General features: G+C 38.1%; 1 protein-coding gene and 1 long non-coding RNA gene across 7 annotated transcripts in view; one reads left to right on the forward strand and one right to left on the reverse strand.

Annotated features, from left to right (window-relative positions):
* akap6 (A kinase (PRKA) anchor protein 6) overlaps positions 1–24,759 on the forward strand; it is a 241,143-nt gene that overhangs the window by 93,262 nt on the left and 123,122 nt on the right. For all 6 annotated transcript variants that reach the window (XM_017302463.1, XM_017302464.1, XM_017302461.1 and 3 more), the window contains 2 exons: positions 2,805–2,901; positions 4,150–4,352. In XM_017302463.1, coding sequence (XP_017157952.1) covers positions 2,805–2,901; positions 4,150–4,352 — 300 coding nt within the window. The remainder of the gene's footprint in view (positions 1–2,804; positions 2,902–4,149; positions 4,353–24,759) is intronic.
* Positions 8,639–13,139, reverse strand: LOC103458089 (uncharacterized). Its single transcript, XR_532537.2, has 4 exons — positions 12,948–13,139; positions 9,381–9,489; positions 8,902–9,012; positions 8,639–8,756 (listed from the first exon to the last, which is right to left on the reverse strand). It is a non-coding gene; the product is annotated as an uncharacterized LOC103458089 (long non-coding RNA).

The following is a 24,759-nucleotide window of genomic DNA, read 5'->3' on the forward strand; positions in this document are numbered from 1 at the left end:
AATTTAAAACTACTTTCACCCCTGGTTTCCACTAAACTCAAACAGAAATACTTTCAAACAAAGATGCCAGTCATGTACTTATACAGACAAAAACAGACAATTGTTTTAGGTCAAGTTGTTTACATAGTACAACTACTGCTTTTCAACAAAATCTACTTAATACCTTAATTTTCTGGCCAATCAGAACTTTAAAATGGCTGACCTGCTGACCAACTTTGGCCAATAAGGATTTTTATAACTGACACTCCAACAAAATTGCTAAGTTTGCAACAGTTGGGTGACTGGGTAAGTGAAGATGTGACCTGGTGAGCGGGTCTGTCAGTCAGTTCTCTCTCGAAGCAGAGCAAAAAGGGACAGTGGCTGATTTTCAGGCCTTTGTGGAGGAAGATAAGATCTTTGACGTGTAATGACCAATTTGCAATCACCCAGAATTAAATCAGGGCAGCTCTACTGGAGCACCCCTAATATCAACCTGTGAGCTAAAAATAGAATATGATGCAATTTTTTTGATGCCATCTGCCAAAAAGACTGGCCTTCTCTATTGATCCTCTGAAGGATCTGGAAGATGGCATGTCTCGGTACGCACTCCCCTGCAAATGAACCAAAGAAAAGCTGACTTCAAGCCAGCGCCGCCCGAATGGAACCACAGGTCTCAGGGTAGCAGGGGGTGGGTAGCGGGATGGAGCTGAGCTCTAAGCTCTAATGCAAATGCCGGTTTGAATCCGTAAAATGGCTTCAAGTTGATGAGCAGTGGAACGGTGGTATAGCTTTGATCCCTGAGTCAGAGCCAGAAGCAGAAGAAGTGGAGACTCCTCCACTACCATCAAGAACGCAGCAGCGTTTCTGAATAAGACAATGTTCCCACAGCCTCAGGAAGGGCTGAGTGTACCCACTTGAGCTCTCACTTGCCTACACCCTGTGGTTGCTAGGTAACAGGGCAGTAATATTCATGAGGTTTTTGAAACGTCTCGTTTTCCAGACACCAAATGAACATATAGCCAAAAGAATGCTCAGATTTTCTAGAAGCAGTAACGACCCGGATGGAAGTACAGAAATACACAAAAACAATGTTATAGATCCCCTTTAAAGAAAGTCATGAATGGAAAAAYTAAAGCATTTCTTTCATTTAGKTTTCGACAATCACACCTGAAGCATCTAATTTGTTTATTAGAAAATTCAGATTGAGTTTTTTATTTTGTGCTTTCTTTTGATGTACTCATAGAATGTAGTAGTAGGAGAATGACACAAAACCCACCTAAGTGCACGTATACACACAACCTACAGYAGTGTGTTGAGAACGAAGTGTGTGTATTGTGTGAGCATGCATGGATCTAAATATCAGTGTGCAGCATTTCCCACTGCAGCACAGCAGGTTGTCAGAGGTGGTTAAGTCTTGCGGCTTGAGCTCCTCCAGAGAGACTCACACACGCACACGCACGCACGCACGCACACACACACACACACACACACACACACACAAATAAGATCAGAAAGAGCTCTAATGGTGTTCAGAGACCAGACTGGAGGGTTTTACCAACACTGCCTCAGGCTACTTTGTGTCTGTCCATCTATCTATCTATCCATTAAACCATTATAATCAGTTCATCCAGCATCATATCTGCTCTCATTTTTTTTATTCATCTTCCCCTTTCCTTTGTGTTTTTCCTGCTAACTATACTAGAGTTCTCTTTTTCTTTATATTAAAATAGGACTCTGTTTTCATGTTTTCTCCCTTTGCAAATTTCTAGGTTCAGATGTATAAATTGTACAATAAGAGACAAAATGTATTACATAATTATATGTGATGAGAATTTGCACTCCTCCCCCTTTCTTAACTGCAGATGTTTTAGGAAATCTGAGATGTTGTTCAAAGCTTACAATCACTGTGGGTGCTAAATGCAACTGCAGTCAAAATCAGATGAATTCACCAATGGGAGCTTAAATAGTATGGTTGCATTCAAACCCACAGGATCTCTTTATTATTATTATTATTATTATTATTATTATTATTATTATTATTATTATTATTATTATTATTATTATTATTATTATTTTTACTTTGTGAACCAGTTAGCATCCTCTCCTCTCAGAATATCAGTGCTCATAAGGTAATCATCTCAAACTCTAAATGACCAAAATAACTGCAGCTACCTAAAATAGCAGCAGAAATTTGGCTCACTCACGTTTACATAATGTTACACCAATTTAGATTTCTAGAAAAGAATTTACATAAGCAGAACTTTGTGAATTCAGTGAAATTCAGTTAAATGTATTTAATTTGTGTCTATTCACAGCAAATGTCATCTCAACTGTACAAAAGAATTATTTCAATTTAGTCATACATACATTCCAACTGATTCTAGTTATCAATAGTACATTACTCTGAATTAATTATTCAATTATTACCTGCTTAGTAGTCTGGGAACAAGGCATGTGTTGTATAAAAGGAGAGTCGCCAAAATGGAAGAAAATGATGAAAAGTCAAATCACATTCATGACGCTTTTGATCCAGAAACACTGACCAATGACCAATCAAACTGAGAACCTAAGCTCCATTAGAAGGGCTGCAGTGAACCATGCTGTGTCCAGAGAGCTGCTAAGTTTTTTTTATTGTGAAATTCTGGTTAAGAAAACTAGCTTACTTTGCTAGATTTTAAGCATGTGCATTGATATTTTCTAAAATTATCTGATGGACAAAAGGAACCTTCAAGTTAGCTACTTTAAGATAGACTGGTTAAGTTTCCACACCCCTGAATTGTTCTGTTTATGGTGTTGATTTACAGTGAACTTTGCTTCTCTTTCAGACCTTCAAGCTGAATGTGGACAGTCAACATGCGCTGAAGGAGAGCATATTGGTAGAAGGAAAAGCACTACTCAGCGTCATCACCTCCCACCAGCTGGGTATGTTCTTACTTCACACATTAATATTATTGTTATTGTTTTTACCTGGATTAAGCCACTGGCCTTCAGGAAGTAAACCTTATTAATGTGGCGATAGATAAGGATGAAGACAAGAAAGGAGATTGGGGYTGAGGGATTGGAGATGTGGAAACAAACAACAACAAAAAAGGAGACAAAACTGAGAGAAATGTGTTTATAGCAATTGATACCATGTTCATTTTCAATATTATAGCTTCAGTTAAATTCAGAAGTACTGTAATTACCCCAAAGGGAAATAAAATGTCATAAATTTAAGTATCTTCCATCCACAACAATCCCGAAAGTCATTGTGGATGGTGATACTGTGGGTAGGAAGGGGTCTGATAGCAGTTGGTTTCACAAAGACTAAAGAATCTCTGATAGATGACTGCTGCTGTAAAACAGTTTCACGACTGGTATGATATGCTAGCTGCTCTACTTTCAGGCAGCAGAGACGATATTCCACAGTAACATGTCCTGGATGACACCAAATTCTGCTAATCCACCTCCTTTGCTTTTGTTGCTCCTCTCTAAATCTTTGGTTAGAAGTCGAATAGAGAGACGATGGAGAAGGGATATGATTCTTATTTATTATGATCAATAAAAGAGAACTTCCTGCTTCTCTCCATCTGTTGGTCCTGCTCTGCACCCAGGAAGCTCTGGGATTTGGGCTCATAGTTCAGGTATTATTTGATTTATTGAGATGAAACTGATCAGCTGGTCCTGGTGGTAAAACAACAACAAAAACATTCTTGTTGAAACAGTTATAGTTGGATAAAAACAACTGTCTGACAGCATAAGACCAAAAACCCACCCAACTGCACAGCATCCCAAACCACAGGGAATAATTATTCCAAAAAACACTTAACATGTAAGAACTAACATAACAGACCTGCCTTCTCCAGTGACTACTAAACTGCATTAACTTTGAGATGGCCGGGTCACCAAAAAGTATTTACTTCAAAAATGGACAAAGCACTGAACCTTCTGGGTGATGCAACCAATAAACACAGTTCAAAAGATAAAACTATTGAATAAGATTCACTTATCAGCAAACTTTTTACAAAACTCACAACAGTGCAGTTTTAATCCCCATGTTTTGTTTTGTCAAAATAGGTTGGTTGAAAGAATTTTCTAGCTTACCAAAGCAATAGGTAGGTAAGTTATTTTCATGATAACTATTATCCTGTCTGACTTGTCCCCTGGTTCCTCTTGTTCTTATTCCTCCAGCTCTGAAGGATATCCTCCATATGGTTGGAAGCCAGTGGGATCAGCTCCAGTGGCAGATCCGACGCCAACATGGCTGGATGCTCCGCGCCCTTCGTTGCATCCAAACCCGCCTCCTCTTCACCAGCCAYTCACAGCAGCCCTGTGCATCCAGTCTGGACTTGTCAGCCAATGGGCAGTTTCCATGCCTTGCAGAAGACGTCAAGGTAAGCAACTAGTGTGCTCCGTCTTCTCTGTGGCAATTGTTTGTTATTCTACTTGTGTGCTTTTTGTTTATTTTTCATTTTGTGAATCCTTCYGTTTCCTCTCTGGTTGATCCTCCCTGCATCCCTCTTTATCTGCTTGCACATGCAGCTCACAGTTATAGCAACTCATCACCTATGGAACACTTGTGTGTATGTTTATTCACTGTAGATGCCAGTTACCTTCCTGGCTTATATATAATTTTGCTGTTGCAATGTTTCGTACATAATTGATTGACAGAATCTGGATTTTTGCAATGAGTGTTCAAGTTAGACTGGTCAGGATTTCTCTACAGAAAGGGTCACACTTTATTTGAAGGGGTGTGCATAAGACTGACATGACACTGTCTTAAACATGTCATAACAGCAGTCTTGAACATGAAGAAGTCTTCATGACTATTTATGACTGTTGTCATCAAGTGTCATTCGGTAAATAATGACACTTTTAATGCAAATTTTAATAGAACTTTGTGTTAAGAGTCATTATAGACCGTATAATGCAAAGTTTACACTTTTAGAGCAACTTTGCATTAAAAGTGTCATTATTTCTGAAGGACACTTCATGACAACCGCTGTAAACTTTCTTGAAGACTCCTTCATGTTCATGGCCGTTATGACATGTTTATGACAACGTCATGTCAGTCTTATGCATCAAATGATGGCTCATTAGAAGGCCTAAGGAAAACATTGACTTGCTGAGGAAGTTGTTACTACCACTAGGGAGAGAACTGAAACATGCAGGATGCCGACCCTCAAGGTCCAACTTTGGGCACCACTGGCCTAAAAGAACTAAAAGTAACTATAATGTGACTCTCAATGAGGTGGAAACACACTGGCTTTGTCTTGTCCAAAGACACTTATGATTGTTGTAGTCAGCGATACAAAAAAAAAAAAAGWAAATAGAAAGTAAAAGGTTAGAGATTTAACATGTCTGAAAAGTCACTAAGGTACGTAGAAGCACCACAAAAATGATCATTTTGTTCATTTGTAATCATGTTTTATTAATAGAGATGTGTCAAGAGCCTTGTTTTTACTTTAGATCTGAACATTGTTTGACCTCTGAGGTCGCTGTGATGTCTTCTCCAGGTTTTTAAGTTCTTCGACAGCCGACCTTTTTTCTGCCTACTCATTTTTATCTCAGTGATGTAGATTCTCTGACTGGTCATTTTAATGAACATTGYCTCCTCTATTTTATACAATATCTGCTGTGTTAAAAAGAGGTTATTGCCTGTGTCAAATCCCACACTGTAGGTAAATGATAGTATTTGCTGCTTAAAGTGTTTTTTCAGAAACAATTAACATTTGTGGAAGAAATCTAATTTACAGGAGCATCTTCTATTCTTAAAGGATCTTCTAGCCTCTTTTAATAATGCAGTTAAAGAAGCAAGGGCAACATATTTTTCTAATTTGATTGCTAAGAGCAAAAGCTCTAAATAGTTTTTTATGCTATCAGGATCATTACTACCTCATCACAAAGGATCTTGCATGTTCTTGAGTGAGAAAGGTTTGTTTTTGCCCAGTTTTTGTCTGGAGATCTGGAGCTTGGTGGGAAAAAAACATCCTGTAAAGGAATCCAGTGCTCCTAAGCTGCAGGAACTGCAGGGTGGGAAGATGTGGATTTCTTTSTTGCAATAAATGAGACAACCTTTTTCTTGCAAGTCTGAGCATTCACTCTTTATTTTGGTAGGGGTGTAATTCTTGCAATGAATGGATGTGGAGCCTCTAGGTTACAGCTACACAGATCTGATGTCCATGTCTAACAGTGTGGGGAAGGACTCTGGTTCAAAAATCTTCATCAAACATTCTGTGATAAAAACGGGGGCGGCGAGGACTCTCGCCCTTCTCCATTAAGTCAGTATGAATGTTAACAGATCTGGACCTTTTTTCCAGACCATTGCTTTTAAGCTTTATCATCTTGTTTACTTTTATTAGCATGTTACAGGTGGCTTGGAGCTCCAGCGCTTTGCTTTGAGTGTTGTTCATTGACGTCTCAAATAAAGCCCAATCCAGTGAGGATTGAGCAGACAGCTTTGAAATGGTCTGTTCCTCCAGGCCTTGCAGCATCACTTCCATGTCGGCCCCTGTCAGCAGAAGCCCAGAGTTGCTAGCGGTGTCTAGTGTTTGGCTAGTCTCTATCGTTTGGGGGTTTTCCTCCTCACCAGGTTCTCGTTCTTAAAATGTTTGGATGTGCTTATTCGTTGTGTTACCCATTTCGGCAGATGGGTAAGATGTTCAGTTCTTGCAGAATATTTTCCATCCGTTTTTAGAAAGATTTCACAGAGCTCTTCCTGCCTAATACGCCATTAATCAAACAAGAGTCACAAAATCTTTGTATCTGCTGCCCTTCTCTGTCTTTCCTTTGTTCACTTTTTCCTTTCTCCTCTGTATTCAAGACTTTCTTATCCCTTTCTGCTTTAACTTTGCAGTCTGCTCATTTGAAGAGATTGACAAGATTCCTATAAATGTCAGGAAATATCAGTGCTAGGGTGGTGGGATTTAGGGACAAGGAGAAGATACACTTATGCCAGCAACTACATCAGTTCGACATTACAACAAGCACTACGGATTAAGACACATGTACACACGTCTTAGTGAACAGTAGTAGTACTGTGGTGAGGGAGCTCAGCACCATGTCTCTGCACGTTGTTGTGTGAAGTGCATCTTGTTGCATGCTGACAATGGAAGAAAAGGTGGAGTGCTTTGGAGGTGTGAACACTAAAGAAGAGATGAGTGAGAGAGAGAGAGAGAGAGGTTTTTAATACCAGTGTGAAAGCAGTGTAATATTTAACAGCTTAAGGAGATTTGTCTGTCACATTGCAAGCTTTCAGAATGAGTCTGAAAATATGCACACACAATTACACACTTACAAATAGCCAATCCTAGTTTCTTGGATACTGAAAAGTGGATTTGTGTTTTCAGCGACAGCAGGTAAATCTGAATCTCTTAGCTGTTTCAGAACCCAAATGTCATCATGTTTCGACATTCATAGCTCTTTAAGCACATTTAAAAAGAAAACGGTATGTCCACGCATGAAAGGGACTGTATAGTATGTCCCAATACTAAAATTCCAAGCTATGTAGTTCTTTGCAATACAGACAAGAAAAATGTAACCAATGATAGTTTCGTCTGGCGTTTTTGAATTAGTACTTGGAGCCCAAATCCACCCCAGTCCTTGAAACCCAGAAACCTGTGGCTCCGGTATGTTGTCCAGGCAGGCCGGTTTGAAGTTGTCTGTTGATTGGTTCAGATGCCGTGGATGAGGGTACAGTGATGAGTCATCTTCAAGATCTCAGTATCAGAGGTTGTACTTGACATTTTGTTATTTTTTCTGACAGCATCAAAAAAATCCTGTAATATATTTTTACGCACCAATTTTTAAAAATAACAATGACATATTCAAATGCATTTAATTTTCATTCAGTTTAATATTCAACAAGATGAATGGAAAACACACATTGTGCCATCAATCAGATAAATACATGTAACTTTTTACTATGACAAAAACTACTGAYTTTGTCCCCAGTAACTACATGTAAACAATCAAATTAAATGATTGCACTTAAATTCTGAACATGGATATGAACTCTACACCCACTTGTGCTTAATCAAAAGTGTCAGGATTTTCATATTGATCTGGAGGCTGACAAACAAATTGCAAGCACCACTTAGCTAAAATTTTGAAATCAGGGAACATTTCTCCATTTAAAGTGATCAGAAGTCATCAAGATTCTGAATGAGGAGCATTGGGAGGAATGTGCTCCTTCTGCACTAGACCCGTTCAACTGTGTCCTGTCCATAACTGTACAACGTGCTGTCAGCTCCGAGACATTAAACTGTGTTGTTCATTGTCCAGGTCAGAGTAGATATGCTGATGAAAACTTTTCATTTATCTATTTTGGTAACCTGTGCTATGTACTTTCTGCTTAAGGTTAAAAACATCAGTGTGTCTGTATCTGTATGAAGTAGTCAGGTGTAAATTGTAATCCATCAAAATGACGGAATCTTCTGTAACCATTAAAAAACAAAACAAACAAACAAACAAAAAAAAACAGTCTAAGATTGAATCTATCTTATTAAAACCACCCCTGCTCAAATGGACAATTTATTTATTGATATTTAAAAGATGAAGCTTAGGTAAATATTTTTTTCCAGACCAAATGGTCTCAGCAGCTTCAGCAGGCATTTGATCCACAACTACATTCCATGCAGCACTCGATGCAAACAATGCAGACCCAACCAGGGCCAGAATACAACAGGGCTCTGGTGACTGCAGCCGCACAGGTGTTCTAACTATCTGTGCTACCCATGAATCCGTCCTACCTCGTGGAAACATACTAACTCAGCAGATTTCTTATCAACACATCCTACCTGTGGAAAAAGGCAGAAAGATGTAGGCTGTCTATTTACAAGGAAAGTTGATTTGGGGGTTAGTTACTCTTTAAAGAAATACACATTTATGTTGCAACATTGTGGATGAAATTACTTTAACTTATTAATATTACATTCATTATACCAGTACAGTGTATGTTGGGTGGTGGTGGCTTTAGTTGGTGCCTTAAAGGGCGAGTTGGTTGGGAGGTGATGGTTCAGGATTAGACCAGCCCCCATGTCCACAGGCAGATTCCTTTGAACACAGGGGACACAAATCATGTTAAAGAGCTTAACCAAACCTCCCCCATCCTTCAGCTACATTGATCTGTCGTCAACGTAGCCGGAGTTCAATGTAAAACAGTTTATAAAGCAGAACAGCCTTTCTGTATGTTTGGCCTAAGCATGATTTACTTGTCACACATGCACATTTTGTCTTAACGCACACACATCGACAACTACACAAGAAATATGTGTCGTGTCTCCTGACAAATACAGCAATGGTAAAACGGTACCATTGCTGTATCCTTTTAAAAATGCATTTTTTTAACGAGCTTTTCATATTTTGCTACTTATTTTTTTAATAAATGCCATCTGTCCTTCCATCCATCTATCCTTCCATACCTCCCTTATCCGGGGTCRGTGGCGGGGTCAGCAGACACCTGGTCCAGCTCCTCCAGGGAAATCCCCCAGCTGAGAAACATCAACCCTCCGGACCGTTCTGGGTCTTTCTCTGGGTCAAACATGACAAATGATATCAGACATGGTGAAATCTGTGTTGTGTGTTTTTTTATACCTTTGAAGTTATGTTTAGAACATATAAAGCTGAGATCATTTAAACACTAAAATACAAAGTAAAACTTAGACAATTAAAGTCTAGAATTAAAAACAGACTGAGACAATGATGTAACAATACAACAAAATTATGATTCAACACATGTTTTCAAATAAATGGAAATGTGGTGTGCAAAGGTATTCAGCCCCCCTGAGTCACTACTACATGGAACCACCTTTTACTGWAATTCCAGCTGCWAGTCTTTAGGGTTTGTCTCAGCTTTGCCCATCTGGTGACTGAAATTTTTGCCCATTCTTCTTTGTAAAAMAGCTCAGATTAGATGCAGAGTGTTTGGGATGTATTGATAGTTTTTAGATATTGCCGCAGATTCTTGATTGGCTTTAGGTCTGGACTTTGACTGGGTCATTCTGGCACATGAACATGCTTTGTTTTTAACCATTCCATTGTAGCCCTGGTTTTATGTTAGAAGGTGAACCTCTGATTGAACTCGCATCATTCAGTTCTGTGAACGACCACGGACACACAGAAAAAATGTAGTCAAGCAAAAAAGCATGAAGACCYGTCATAAACGCAAAACAGTTTATAAAGCAGAACAGCCTTTCTGTATGTTTGGCCTAAGCATGATTTGCTGGAACTGCAGTAAAGTGTTTTATTATGGAGTCGCATCAAAACTAAGGGCAAACATGCTAATGTTAGACTAGTAAGCTGTCCTAATCAAAAGCAAAATCAGCTCTCTATGTACAGTCAGCTCTATGTTAAGAAACAAAGATCTGACTGTCAGGATACTATCACTTTCTTTTCCAATTTAACTTTTGTTTAAGCTGCATGATAATATTAACCTTCAGAGACTTCAATGGGGCTAAACTACATGCAGCTTGCAGAGTGGGTCAGTTGACGCACAAWTRTTATGTGACAACAGAGCTGTTAACACTGAAGATATACATTATTTTACTGCATGTATATGACAAATAATGAATATTACMAGGGTCCAAAAAGTCCTGATTATGACATCCAAGATWTGCTATGGCTATGAAAGTCGTTTTTGATTTTAGAGATATATTTAGTATTGTGTCATTTATGGGCTTACATAACGCTCTGCTGGTTTATGAACAGGGTACTGCACAGCAGCAGAGAAGGGTCCACATTTGTCTGTTAAACAAATGCATGTGTGTGTGTGGGTGTGCATGTGTGTGTTGTGTTTGAAGAATTATCAGGTAAAAAGAGATAAGTGACCTTCTGTGGTTCCCTCTTTGGACATTCTGAACTGAATTTAAAAAACTTCATGCGTGTGTGTGAAAGTGTATGCGTGAGTGTTTGTACACCTTATGATTGTGACTGTTGGCTCTTCTGTGTGAGTATGCGTGTGTGTGTTTGTCTTATCAGTGTAGCTGGTGGAGACAGCTTGTTGGCCCCAGGCCTCCATTTCACCCTACAGACCCCACAGAGAATGACAGAGAGAGGGAGGGAAAGAGGGAGTTGAGGAGTGCAGATACTTCAAGAGGGAGAGAAGACGGGAGGGGGGAAGGTTGTATGGTTACAAAAACTCCTAATGGAAGGACTCACCAGTCCAGGCTAATAAAATGCAGATGATTTGGAAGGWGGCAAACATGTTCTGTTTCCTCAACTGTTCCTCAATATTCTGCTGGCTCAGGAAAATTAGACATTTTTTTTACTTTTTCCTCTTGTTGTAATTAATGTACCAAACCTACATAATTTTACTTTTTATAATTCTGATGGATTATTAGAATCACAAACCTGTAACATCAGAGTGGAGACTGGTCCTTAACTTACTTTGAACTGAGAGGATGGTGGCACCAGGAAGACAAAAGGAAAGATGGGAAGGTTAAARCTGAAGTAATTATGATCCAGCTAACCAGAAGCATGGTGAATGAAGCATTCTGAACATGCAGAGTGATATCCCAACCCACCCCGTCCCTCTGAGTGATTTAAATATTGACCCCAGGTTATTACAAGCTTTTTAAATCAAATTACCTAGTGTTGGCCTCCTGCCTGATACCTGATAGTGCCAATCAGACAGCTCATCCTGCTCCTGGAGCTCCACCACAGCACTTTACATAAATTGAGATTACAGTTGGGAAGTTTGGGGAGTTAGTTTAACCACTAAGGCACACTTTAGTAGCATAGTCTGTGTTGAAGTGATTTGTAAAACTGCATTTCCAAGTTATTGGAAAGTGATAAAGTTTCAGATTTGCAGGGATTTTGTGTCAAACAGCAGCAGCAGCAGCAGCAGCAGCAGCAGCAGCAGCAGCAACACTGCAGGTTATCTATGTGAACTAAATCCAAAGATGGAGGTCTAACAGATAAAACAGTGAGTTTTGTTTTCTGTAGCTCTCTAATACAACACATAATTTAATTACTGTCTCCCTAAAAGGCAACAATGTATTAACTGAATCACTGTACCAAAGGAAAAAAATGTGTATAATTTTTCTAATATTTTACAAAGCAAGTCTATCTCTAGACTTTGGTAGAAACTGAATCAAGCTGGAGCAAACTGGATATATTTGGGACTCAATCGATCAATTATTGTAGAAGTGGATCMTTAATGTCCTTCTGACTGAAGCTCTGTGAGTTGTTTCAGGTTCTTCTGTTCTGGTTTTAATCCACTCATACCTTAGAATGAGTTAAAGCTGACACACAATTTCAAAAACTTTTTAGTCAAATGTTTTTTTTTTCAGCAGTAAAAGTTAATATAGTTCATGACCACCGCTAGAGCAGTTAGTGAAAGCTTTTGAAATGACTCTAATTTAATGATTCTTCAAACACATCTGATCACAGATTCATTCTTTTTTTTAATGTAAAAAAATGTAAAAGTGCCTTGAACACCCCATCTCACCCCCTCCCACCTGCAACATCTATGGAAACCACATGAAATATGCAAATAATTAACGCTGATGCCAATAAGGAATAATTAACGCTGTCTGCTCTCTCTGGCAGCATGCTAAAGCACTCCAAAATGTAATTTTTAAAGTGAGTTTAAAAAAATCCCATCCTGCTCTTTCTGTTGTTGCCACCGGCATTCTGACGTTTCTCTTGCACTCTTAAAGACGGAATAAATTGATGGTGCTGGCACATGCCGTTTTCCTATTTCAATTTTCTATTTCCATCTTTCTCAAGTAGTAATTCCTGGAATGGTAAAAGTGGACTTCAATTAATTATTAAAAGAAAAAAATAGTACATAAGTGCAAAGCAAAAAATTAGAAGACAATCCACTGATATACTTTACCCTTTGACATGTTCAGTTAAAATATCTTAAAGATATTCTGTAAAGTAAGTTTCCAATCAAGTAGCAAATATATTTAAGAAATCATAGCTTAAAGCTAATTTTTTTTAATTATCTCAATTTACTAAGTGAAACACCTATTAATCCCACACACCTTTTTATGAGACGTTTTTTGTCAATCATTCCCAATGATTGGCTTAGATCAGGACATGCTCTAAAAAATAGATGTTGTTCTTCTGGAGGAAGTCCTTTCTGTCAGATGCATTCTTCTTCTAAAGATCCAGTAATCACTACAAAGCAAAGACATAGTTTATTTTTGTTTAACCACAATGCTTGTCTCTGACAGGACTCGTGGCAGGCATCTTCCAAAAGATATTAAAACTTTAAAAATAGTCTCAGTTTTGAAAAACAATGTTTTTATTTAAATACTAAATCAAAATGACTTGTGACAAATAATTCTTAAAGTGCATTTTCCACTTTAAACACATGTTGAAGCTTTTGAACTGTAATGGGTCTGAAAGAGCATTTTTGGTGCAAAAATGTCCCATATTTCAAAATGAAAGGCACAGTACATTGCAAAAGTATTTGCTCAACCATCCAAATTATGGGTGGTTTGGATGGACGCAGGGACTTAACAGCGAATACAAAAACTGGTGTTTATTTAGGAGATAAACTATTTCTTGGTCAGACAGGCCGGGGTCAGAACCAGGGAATCCAAATCAGGGTCAGGCAATTCCAGATCTCGGGGTCAGACAGACAGGGGGGTCAGAGTCAGCAGGTCCAAATCCAGGTCAAAGCAGGTTCCAGATCTCAGGGTCAGACAGACAGGGGGTCGAAGCCAGGAGGTCCAAAACCAGAGGCGGGGGTCAGGATCGGGGACAGGAGAGGCAACTAGGCAGAAGGAAGAGACAGACAGGTTAGTTACTGGGCAGTTAGCTCAAGTTACTACAGCAGGCCTGAAAGTGTTACCACTGAGGGTTTCACAACAATCTGACGCCGTGCAGGGGGAAGATCCATCCTTATATGGCAGGAGCTGGGGATCCGGGTGATGACGATCAGGTGTGAGTGGTCACAGCTCAGCAGCAGCTGTGACATCAGGTGTTCCAATCACTTTCATGGCCACAGGTGTATAAATGAATCACCTAGGCATGCAGACTGTTTTTACAAACAGAATGGTTCGCTCTCAGGAGCTCAGTGAATTCCAGTGTGGAACTGTGATAGGATGTCACCTATGCAACAAATCCAGTCATGAAATTTTCTTGCTCCTAAATATTCCTCAGTCAACTGTCAGCTATATTATAAGAAAATGGAAGTGTTTGGGAACGACAGCAACTCAGCCACCAAGTGGTAGGCCAAGAAAACTGACGGAGTGGGACCAGCAGATGCTGAAGCACATAGAGCGAAGAGGTCACGAACTTTCTGCAGAGTCAGTCACTACAGACCTCCAAACTTCATGTGGCCTTCAGATTAGCCCAAGAACAGTGCACAGAGAGCTTCATGTAATGGGTTTCCATGGTAACCAGCTGCATCCAAGCCAAACATCACCAAGTGCAATGCAAAGCGTTGGATACAGTGGTGTAAAGCAACGCCACTACTGGACCCTAGAGCAGTGGAGGAGCCTCCTCTGAAGGGATGAATTGCACTTGGGTTTGGTGGTTGCCAGGAGAACGGCACTGGTCTGATTGTATTGTGCTAAGTGTAAAGTTTGAAGAGGGGATCATGGTGTATGGTTGTTTTTTAGGAGCTCGACATGGCACCTTAGCTTCAGTGAAAGGAACTCTAAATGCTTCAGCATACCAASACATTTGGACAATTCCATCTTCCCATCTTTGTGGGAACAATTTGGGTCTAGGCTCTTCCTCTTCCAACATGACTGTGCACCAGAGCACAAAGCAAGATCTGTAAAGACATGGATGGAAAGTCTGGTGTGGATAAACTTGACTGGTCTGTTGACTGAGAGCCAAGCTTTCCCTAAATTTACTACATTTTTAAGACTGAAGGCACATAGGTGAGCCAAAAGCGTTGACAACATAGTAAACAGAGATCATTTAAAGAGCAAGTATTGGAATGGAAAGCAACATGCTCACAGACCGGGAAATGCTAACTGCAGTGGTAACTGCTAACAAATTTCTGGAAAAGTATCTTTGCACAGATTTTTAGATCTTTTTATGGGTATATATCTACCAAGATAAGCTTGATAAATAATAAGCATACACACAATTAGGATAAAAAAAATATTTATACCTCTGGGAAATTTAATAACTCTCTAAACCGACCCTCTTCAGGACAAAGCTGGGACTCGCTTTGTTTTGTCTCTGCTCACCATCAGCGTCGTTTTTCCGGTCACTGCCTCTGCTGTGTTTTGGTGGTACTGCAGTGAATTTCAGCCTAATTTTGTCGTCGTATTGCTTAAAAAGCTAACAGTCTACCTTACATATCCACAATTAGCATCAGTATACCTTCTACATGCCATTTATGCCATCGATTTTTAGGTTATTTAATAATTACGTGAGAGAGTCTCTCTCTCTCTTTCTCTCTCTCTTTTTATATATGTACATATATATATGTACATATATATATGTATGGGATTAAAATCCCATATCTTATGAGCAAATCAGACATTTTGAAAGAGCCTTGTCTCGTTCTGCTCTGGGTATTTTTCAGCTGATTGAAAGGATGTTCTGAAACAGTGGACACTATTTATTTTTCATTAGGGAATGTTGACGAAGGAATTTTGCTCTAATGAGAAACCAGTAAATGTTTGCACAGACACACAAAGCACAAAGACATTTCATCAACTTGAACATACACATAATTTGAAATGAATGACTATGCCTGGATATAAAAAATAGACACAAACAAAAATACTCAGAAAAGATGGACTCACGTGAGTTATTTTGGGTGATCAAGATGCATCAGTGCAGGTTTGACAGCACACACACACACACACACACACACACACACACACACACACACACACACACACACACACACACACACACACACACACACACACACACTGTCCTTCCAAACCCAACACACATGCAAACACTTGCTCTCCTCCCTGGTGACTTAATTACATTCTCTTTCTAGCTCTGCTCTTTAAGTCACACAATCAAAACCACATTTTGATATCATTTCACTCATTTGTATTCATACATCAAGGCATGCACATTTTCTATGCAAACTCACTGACATGGCTTCTCTCTGTTTCTGATCAAAGTATTTCCATCTTGTTCTTAAATAAAAGAGAACAAAAAACACTAAAAGCTGCAATTACTCTCTAGAATGTCTGATGTGTGTTTTGTAGCATTAAATGCATTTGTAAAACTCTATTTACTCAAGTTTTGCTGTTATTGCCACTCCATATCTGAAAAAAGCAAAAAGCTTGTCTTATATTTTCCTGTTAGGTGTTCAGTGGAATATTTATCTGTTATAGTATAGATTGGTGACTGGTGATAAATTAGGTGAAAAATGTAATGTTTTCACCTAATTTTTCTGTAATGTGAATACAGAAATATCACATTAAGGTATAACAGACAATTATGAAGTCAGAAAAATGCTATTCTGTAACAGTGAAAAAGGGACAAAAAAGAAGGTTTTGAAGAAAAGATTCGACAAGAACAAAAACCAACATGGAGGAAGAAGGGTTTCCTGAAAGAGGAAAAGAAGCAATGCTGAGATTTGGAAAAGGGGGAGTGAAGGATGTGTGAGGATGTGTGGGGGATGAAGGGATGCAGAGATGGATCAGACAGAGGAGTGGAGGCTGTTTTTGTCTCTCTACCTGTGAGGCACAGTAAATCAGCAGCAGATAAGGTAATTCAGTGAGTTGTACATCATCAGGCTGCAGACAGTTTTATGGCCAGCAGATTGGCTGTAAGGGGTGCTGATTACAATGAGAGAAAGAGCAAGAAACAYGAGGAAGAACAGAGGAGAAAGCTGTTTGGAAGTAAAACTCTATCTATTAGGACGAGGCATGAATTCTAGAATTCTAGATACGACGCAATTGACATGAAGTTTGTATGTGCAGAGTAAACTAGGTAAAAAAAATAGAATCTTAGAGGTGCCATGTAATTTCAAACAAATCACCTTATCTTTTGCATCATGTCAAAAAATGACGAACATTGTTTTTTGGGTCACTTACTTTTGGAAGACATAGCGCCGAAACACAACATGGAAGAAAACAAGCAGCCAAGGCCTGCTGGATGCTATGGTGAATGTCGTACTGGGAAACTTTGATTTCTATCATTCATGATTGATTCATTCAAGGTTTGATCAAGTAAATGCCTGCATGGAAACCTTTTCTGGCTGTCTTCAGATTTTTTAAGAAATGTAAATAGTTAGCAGTTAATAAATTAATGGTATGTACATGTAATAGACCTGCGCAGTAGAGCAGTCAGTAGCTCTGTAGCTTTGTAGCAAGAAGGTAACGGTTCAAATCCTGGCCTGGTGTATTTCTGCATGTTCTCTGGCTTTCCCACAGAATCCTAAAACATGACTGTTAAAATGTCCTGTGATGAGGCAGAATGTGTGATTGTGCATGTGCACGCGTGCGTGTGTATGTATTGTTGCTTGTCTCCTGTCTGTGTTGCCCTGTGATGGACTTGCGACCTATCCAGAGTGTTCTCTGCTTTCCCAATGACAGACAGAGATAGTTAGATTTGTTAGAAAATGCCTTAATACTACAGACTTTCTTTGAGATACTAGAATTTAAGTGTGAGTAGATGAGGACTGCTTTGTAACAACACCGTCATGGATGAAATGACAACTTTTCCAACTCTCTTTTATTACTACGATCTTTGCATTTTAAAATTTGGATTATTTTAGGTAGATTTTTGTCAAGAACGTAATTTTCTCACTTTTCTTAAATTCTGCTAAGAAAGCAGATTTTGTCCTCTTACAATGCCAGGTTACGTATTGCAGGAGGACAATACATCTTTATTGCCATTTTGTTAGGCTTTAGTTAGAGTCTAACAATCTAGTTAGTTTTGTTAAACTCTAGTTTTGTTAGTCGAACAAAGCTAGTTTTTGTTAGACAAAATTTCTAGTTTTTGTATAGCAAAGATATTTTCTTTTATGTTTGCTAGATAAAAGAAAATAGCTAAAAGTAGCATGATATTGTACTTTATTATTTGCTTCATAAACTTAGCTGTCCACTTTGAATATTATAAAATTTAAACACTACAATTTTAGCTGCTCCTTGCACAGCATCCAGCAGATAGACTGGTAACTTGTTACTAACAGGAAACACCAATAGCCAGTGAACATCACTGTAAAAACGTTTTATTAAGTCAACAAAATCATTTGCAAAGCTGATAAAAGTTTTACAGGCTGTTTACAAGAAAACAGGCTTTGATTTAAAAAAAACTGGATTTTACATCGTGTCTGCACAGTTTGCTAGGGGAACAGCTGGCATAAAATCACACAGTAAACCAACAGATAATGGGAGTTAAGTTTAGTCAAGGACTCCAATACTGATCATTTACCAATGACTGGATCAGGACTGTGAGCTGACGCCTGGGCTCAGATCGGGACATTCTGACTCTCCACACCAAATGATTGCAAATGCCACCGGTGGATAATTATTATTTAATGACTGTCATTGGTACAAATCCAGTTGCTGAAAGGGAGGTCAAGAAGGACAAAAAATATGGCTGCAGAGAAATACCTGCAAGCTCGGTTCCTATTTGAGGAGTGAAACCAGAGGGTGTTTATTTAGTATTTATTCTGCACTTCATCATCTCCCGTCGACTAATCCACTGGCTGCTGTACGCACCACTGACCACGCTGTATCGCTAACCTCTGCCTGGATCACRKKTRWRTRYGTGTGYSTGTGTGTGTGTGTGTGTGTGTGTGTGTGTGTGTGTGTGTGTGTGTGTGTTTGAAAGAGAGGGGGAGAAAAAGAGAGAGAGGATGATGTCTATCCCACCATCTGAAACCTTGTTAAATATTCATTGACAATTATTTCGCTTTGACCGAGGAGTTGGATGGTGCTGCTGCATAGAGAGAAATCTGAGAGGAAGTGTGTGTTTGAGAGAGACAGAGAGACATAGTGAGTGATAGCAGGGAGATGAAAGTGAAGAATAATGCATGACAGTTTAGGAAAAATTATGATAAATCACTTGTTTGTAAAATCAATATATAACTTGCAGCCAAACCAAAAACATGATTTTTTTTTTAGTGAGACGGTGCCTGTTATCTCCCACACTCACGCGCACAAGCGCACGCACGCACGCACGCACGCACACAAGGTCTAATCATAATAAGATGAGCTTGTTAAATATTAAATATCAAATAATGCCCTTGGTTGACTTTGCTGCTCCCTGAAAGACTGGCTGTTAGTAAAGGAGACAGAAGTAAAACACTCAGCCACTCCAGGTGCAGCCATCTTTGTCTGCTTTCTGATACACTCTTGTATGAACCTAGTCTCAATGCCAAAGAATTAATTATCCTTTGTTTAATTCAAACATCATCCTTTGAGTATTTAATAGCCATCAGAACTTGGACTTTAGATAATTTATAAGGTTATTAAGAAGCAGAGATGTTATAAAGAGGACAGGTATGAACTAACATCAGCAAGCTGTGTGGTTTTAGCCCAATATTGTAGCTTTGCATGCAGTAAACTAATGTTTAGTGAATATGTTGTCTACAACTATAACTTCAATGCATATATAAACATGCACAGAAATATTTCACATTTACTCAGACACAACAGCATGCACCATAGACTATGATATAGGTTGCACCAGTTGTGGTTTGGATTTGAGGTGTGGGGTCAGTGGACAGCCTCATGGTGAGGGAACTGCACCTTTTTGTGGTAAAGTCTGTGGTGATGTTTCCCACTGTGGCAGGTTCCTGGTTGAACCCACCACAGTGGGTCAAGATCGATCTCCTCCTCCTTCTCCTTGAGCTACTGTTGCTGTCTAAAGGAATGTCGGGGCAGAGCTGGGGCCCAAGTTATTCATTATTCACATAAATTATCTGTGTTATTTAACTCAAAAATTTGAATTGTTTTATTTGCAGACCACACATTTTTTTGTTGCAGACGACATGGGGAAGTTGCTTAATGATGTGACTGAAACTATGATCAAAAAATCTGAGGTACGAGCATCACAATGTTTACAGAATTTACACATTTCCAAATATCTGTGCAGCTTGGCTTAACTTTCAATCAAATTAACAGAAAAGTAACAAGGCACAATGAAATCTAAGGTAGATACCCAACAGAGTGCAGGTTATTAGAAAGTTAGACCATGTTTTTATCTTGGTCATAAGAGTAAACGGTGAACAGTGTTCGCCAAAGACTGGAAGCTCCTGTTGGCTGTCCAACTTTCAGTTGGTTGACTGAAAGCTCTGGTTCACACTTTCCTTTTAGCGACTTGAACAACCTAGTAATCTAGCAGTCAGTATCCAGCTCTAATTTATTTTCTAAGCTAAGACGGAACCTGGCCATTCAGCCTCACTTTATAAAGATACTACAATAGGAGTTTAGATGATATTAGGACATTTCTTAAAGATACATTTCAAATCCATTCTGGGTTCAACAAAGAGTGCAGGATGAGAAGGCAAACATTGAAAGCCTTAGACAAAAAAAGTCATTTATATCAGAGCTTTGACTTTGGCGCTTTGACTTTTTCTTCCAAATATATATTTTTGTGCAGCCTCATGACAAAGCATTAAAATCCAGGCTATATGTCAGTTCATTCAAGTTGATACAACCAATACTAATTCAACACAATGTCATCTTGAAACACTTTACAAGACAAACCTGTAGAGTTTATGTTCACTCTGACTCRCAAGGATCCAATCTATTCATCTGCTCAGGTTCAGACTCACTAGCAGAAGGTCCAGTCCTGATCAATACAACACAGCCAACTTTAGTAAAATTCAGAAAGACCCTTGTCCATTGGGCAACTGTGATATATTTCTCCAACATTAATCACACTGAGTTTAGGATTAGGATTCTCACAAGCTTTGAGAATTTTGAAGCTTGTTGTCTATGTGCGCTGATACTTTTATCACATCTTTGCAATTTAATGTACAAAAGAAAAAATTATATATTTTTAGTTTAGTATTCTGTAAAACATGTAATGGACGCAGTTTTAGACATAAGAATTCAATTTCTGATTTTGTATGATTATACTTCTACTTTAGTTATTAGAAAATAGTAAAAAGTGATATATATATTTTTTCTCTAAAACATTAAACAACTGGTTGACAAATGGCCAATGATCAATCATTAATCATCAATATAATAATTGTATTTACAAATATTAAAAGCTGCCACAGTCAGGCTACGTTTAAAAGTTGGTGGGATGAGAGTTTTCAAGTAGTTTTGTTTGGATAACAAACCAGTTCTTGACCTGAACCTTTTGCATTATGCTGCTGTTGCTATGATATGCCTGAGCAAACAGGTGCACCAGCATTTCTAATATGTTTTTCTAACGTTGTATTCATATTCAAACTTTGAGCCCTGCTCAAAAGCATGACTGCTTTTTTCATGAGTTAATTCCTTCAGGAAGACTTCTTTCTCAATGCACTGCGGTAAATATTAAGATCTCAGGATCAACAGTCATGCCACATTATCATATCATTATGTTGTGTTCATTATTTTAACTTTTGTGGTCTATTGCAAATGAATATAAGTTAATAACAATGTCTAATTCAGTTTATTCTTAGGATGTTCACAAGAAGCAGCTATGTCATAAACGGACTAAAGAACTAACTACATTTTAAACTCCAGTTCTTTTGTTCTTATGTTTTGACCAGTTGAGATTTTCATTTAATCCTAAGAATAAAGTTAATGAATCAGTTAAAGCATGTGCTTACTGAAATGTTTTGGTGTTTGGAGAAAGTTTTTTCTCTTCTCTTAAAGAATAAAATGTGTTGTTTGCTTATAATCTCATCCACTCATCCCAGATATTACATCGCTTGGCTTTGCTAGCCATCTTATTTATTACACACTATGTGGAAAACAATCCAGGTCTTGTTTTCATTCTTGCTCTTTTAATGGCATTAAGAAAATTTTTTATCTGAATTATGGTAAGCAAATTCAAATCTGTTCTTAGTTTTGAAATTTAATAAAATTTTTGAATTGACTTAGACAGATTTAAAAAGTATCTCAATCAAACTGAAAAACATCCAGCAAAACCAAATTAACTGTTTAATGCAAGAGTGTTAATTTGTCCAAGGAAAGGAATATTATCTGGGTTTGAGGAATTATCCAAGACACAAGTGGAATTTTGTGTCAACAATATTACTTTCTTTGTTCAAAAGAAATATCATTATATCAATGAATTACAGAAAATTGACTTTACTTACCTGTAATTTACCTCCAGAATCTTGATTCCCTCTCCCACCTGACACATAAATAAAAGCCACATCTAATTTGCTTGTTCGGAGTCCCATAGTGATGGATTTGAAAATGCTCTAAATTGGTTTAAGGTAACTTTATTATGAAGGCATCTACTGGATTTTTAATGGTCTGAACTGAGCTCGGCACCAGGGGATAACTTTTTGTTGTGTTAACAGAAATTGGAAGTCTACTAATTAATTTTTGCTACATGTCTCACTGCTTGAATCCATGAAATCACATCATCAGTCTGTAATTATATGATAATCATTGAAAAGATTGAGGATCACAAAAAAGTATATGTAGATAACAACATTTTATTCTTTCTGGTTGTTTGGTTCCTTTTTTTCTTTTTCTCTGCTGACAATACAAAAGTGAGTACTGTTAAGTCAAGGTTTATTATAAACTATTTTTTACCAAGAAAACTATGACTACCAAGTGTCAAAAATTAGATAAAAAGAATAAGCTGTGGTTTCATGGTTCCTCTATGCAGCATCTAGCTCTATGTTTTCAGCAGTAGTTTTCTTTTATACCTAGCAATAATGCAGCCCTTACTAATAGAGCTCCATGATATTAGAAAATCTAACGATGGATGATAATATTGGTCAATATTGCGGTGATGATGTCAGGTGCAATACAAGTTTTTCTTTTTTTTGTCTTTCTATTCTGTTTCTGTGGAATATCATCTCTGTTTCACTGAGCTGTTAGCATGTCATTACAGTCATGAAACTGCAATGCAGCAATAGTCTTTATTGTGAGGCATTGTGGGACTTGACTGGCTGCTACTGGAGCTCCTTCCTGCCCACAGCATTATCATCCACGATTCTTTGAAGATATTTGGATGATATGAGTTATGACAATATTTAGTTTCCCTTTGGGATAAATAACATATTTTTGGATTGAATTAAAGGGATTGCTATGTCTGATCAAAGTAAGGCACTCATTTTTTTCAGTTCTTTTCTGTCAGTTCTGGTGCTTAAAGCTGATGGATGAAGTCAGATTTTGAACAATTACTTTCCCTTTCCTTTTTACTTCCCACTCTTAGATTAAAGTAGATATTGCAACTCCAAACTGTGACAAAAAGTCCCTCTTTTTGTCACAGTCCCTCTGAAACACTAGTCAACTCCATTCTAGATAATAGAGAGGTCAAAAATATTTTGAATGTTCATGTTTTAAAACTGTAACATTTAGTCAGAGGTTTATAGAATGTAATTACCTTCTATGTTCATTAGCTTCTATATTTGTTTGTTTTTGTTCTGTTAATTATTAGTGAGTAAGCATTAGTTTGACAAATGCTAAATGTGATTATTTATTCTACTAATTTATAGCTTTATGATTCTTTTTTCAGTTGAAGTGTCACATTAAATGTTGATTAATCCTACAAAATAAAAAGAAAACTTCTTTATCTTCTTTAAATGTTTAAAGAGGCAATATTACATATACTACAGTGCTATTTTAGAGCTTAATTTAGCAGCTGTTACCTTCAGATAAAATGTAATATGTGTCAAATATGACTTAGAAGAAATTTGACTCTACAATTTGTCTCCTTGAATTCCTCTGTCTCTTTAAGAAGCTCCTGCTCTTCTGACGCTCTGCCTTCAGAGCATTGGCACAATAATCATAACAATGCTCCTCCATTGTTCCATTTACAGCTCTTCTTAATAGCGTTTCACTGAGAAGTAGTTCTTGATAAGCTCAGCAGACACTCAGTTCCTCCAGGTCTTTCCTAAGGGCTGCTCTGTGATGCGGAGGCTCAGCTGCAGGCTACAACTTTCAGGAGGAGCTTTGTGGATATAGGTGGAGCTTTGTGAGAGCAAGCGTTTAGGCACCCCCAACTGGTTGCCAGGGGAGAGTCAAAGATTTCTCAAATAAATGGATGAATAAATCAATAAAATAACCCTCTATGATTTTAAGTCTATGATTTTGGTGATGGAATAACATTGTGTAAAGTTCAAAAAAGTCGATTTTCCATACCTCCCCCATCCCCTTTATTAGCAGCAATAAAAAGATGAAATTCATCCTTCAGGATGAGCTGTGATAGAACTAGACACAAGGAAACTTTCAAATTTACATAAATACAAGTTGGGACCGTCCACCATTATTTTCCACTGCCATCTTAAAAATAACACATATTGCCTTGCTGTGTCTATGTAGGTTTGCTTGCAAGCCCTGCAGACTGCTTCTAATTTGCTGATCTGGTGGAAGACAGGAAAAAAGAGAGAGTGGAGTTTTCTTTTTGTCAGTCAGATTAAAAGCTTAATTATGTTTTTAAATGATATTATAATTCAATATGGAGGAAAGCTGCAATGGATTGGCACCAAAATAATTAATCACACATCAAAAAAACCAAGTGATATCTTTCTGCCTTGGCCAGCAGAAAACAAAGTTGGCAGGCATGCTGCTCAGTTGAACATTTATTTCACTTTACTGCATTTTCWTTTTTCAGACCAGCCCAATGCACGGAACAAACAGTTTCAACTGCAATRGACYTTACCAAGCTCCGCCCAGAAACGCCCCTCRAAAACTCCACATGGCTGCATGTCTCACAAACAWRKYYWCRCRKAGCTTAGTTTCTATGTGTAAACATGGYGTCTTTCATTTCGACTGACTCTCT

Source organism: Poecilia reticulata, linkage group LG22, assembly GCF_000633615.1.
Source record: "Poecilia reticulata strain Guanapo linkage group LG22, Guppy_female_1.0+MT, whole genome shotgun sequence".
NCBI classification, from domain to species: Eukaryota; Metazoa; Chordata; class Actinopteri; order Cyprinodontiformes; family Poeciliidae; genus Poecilia; species Poecilia reticulata.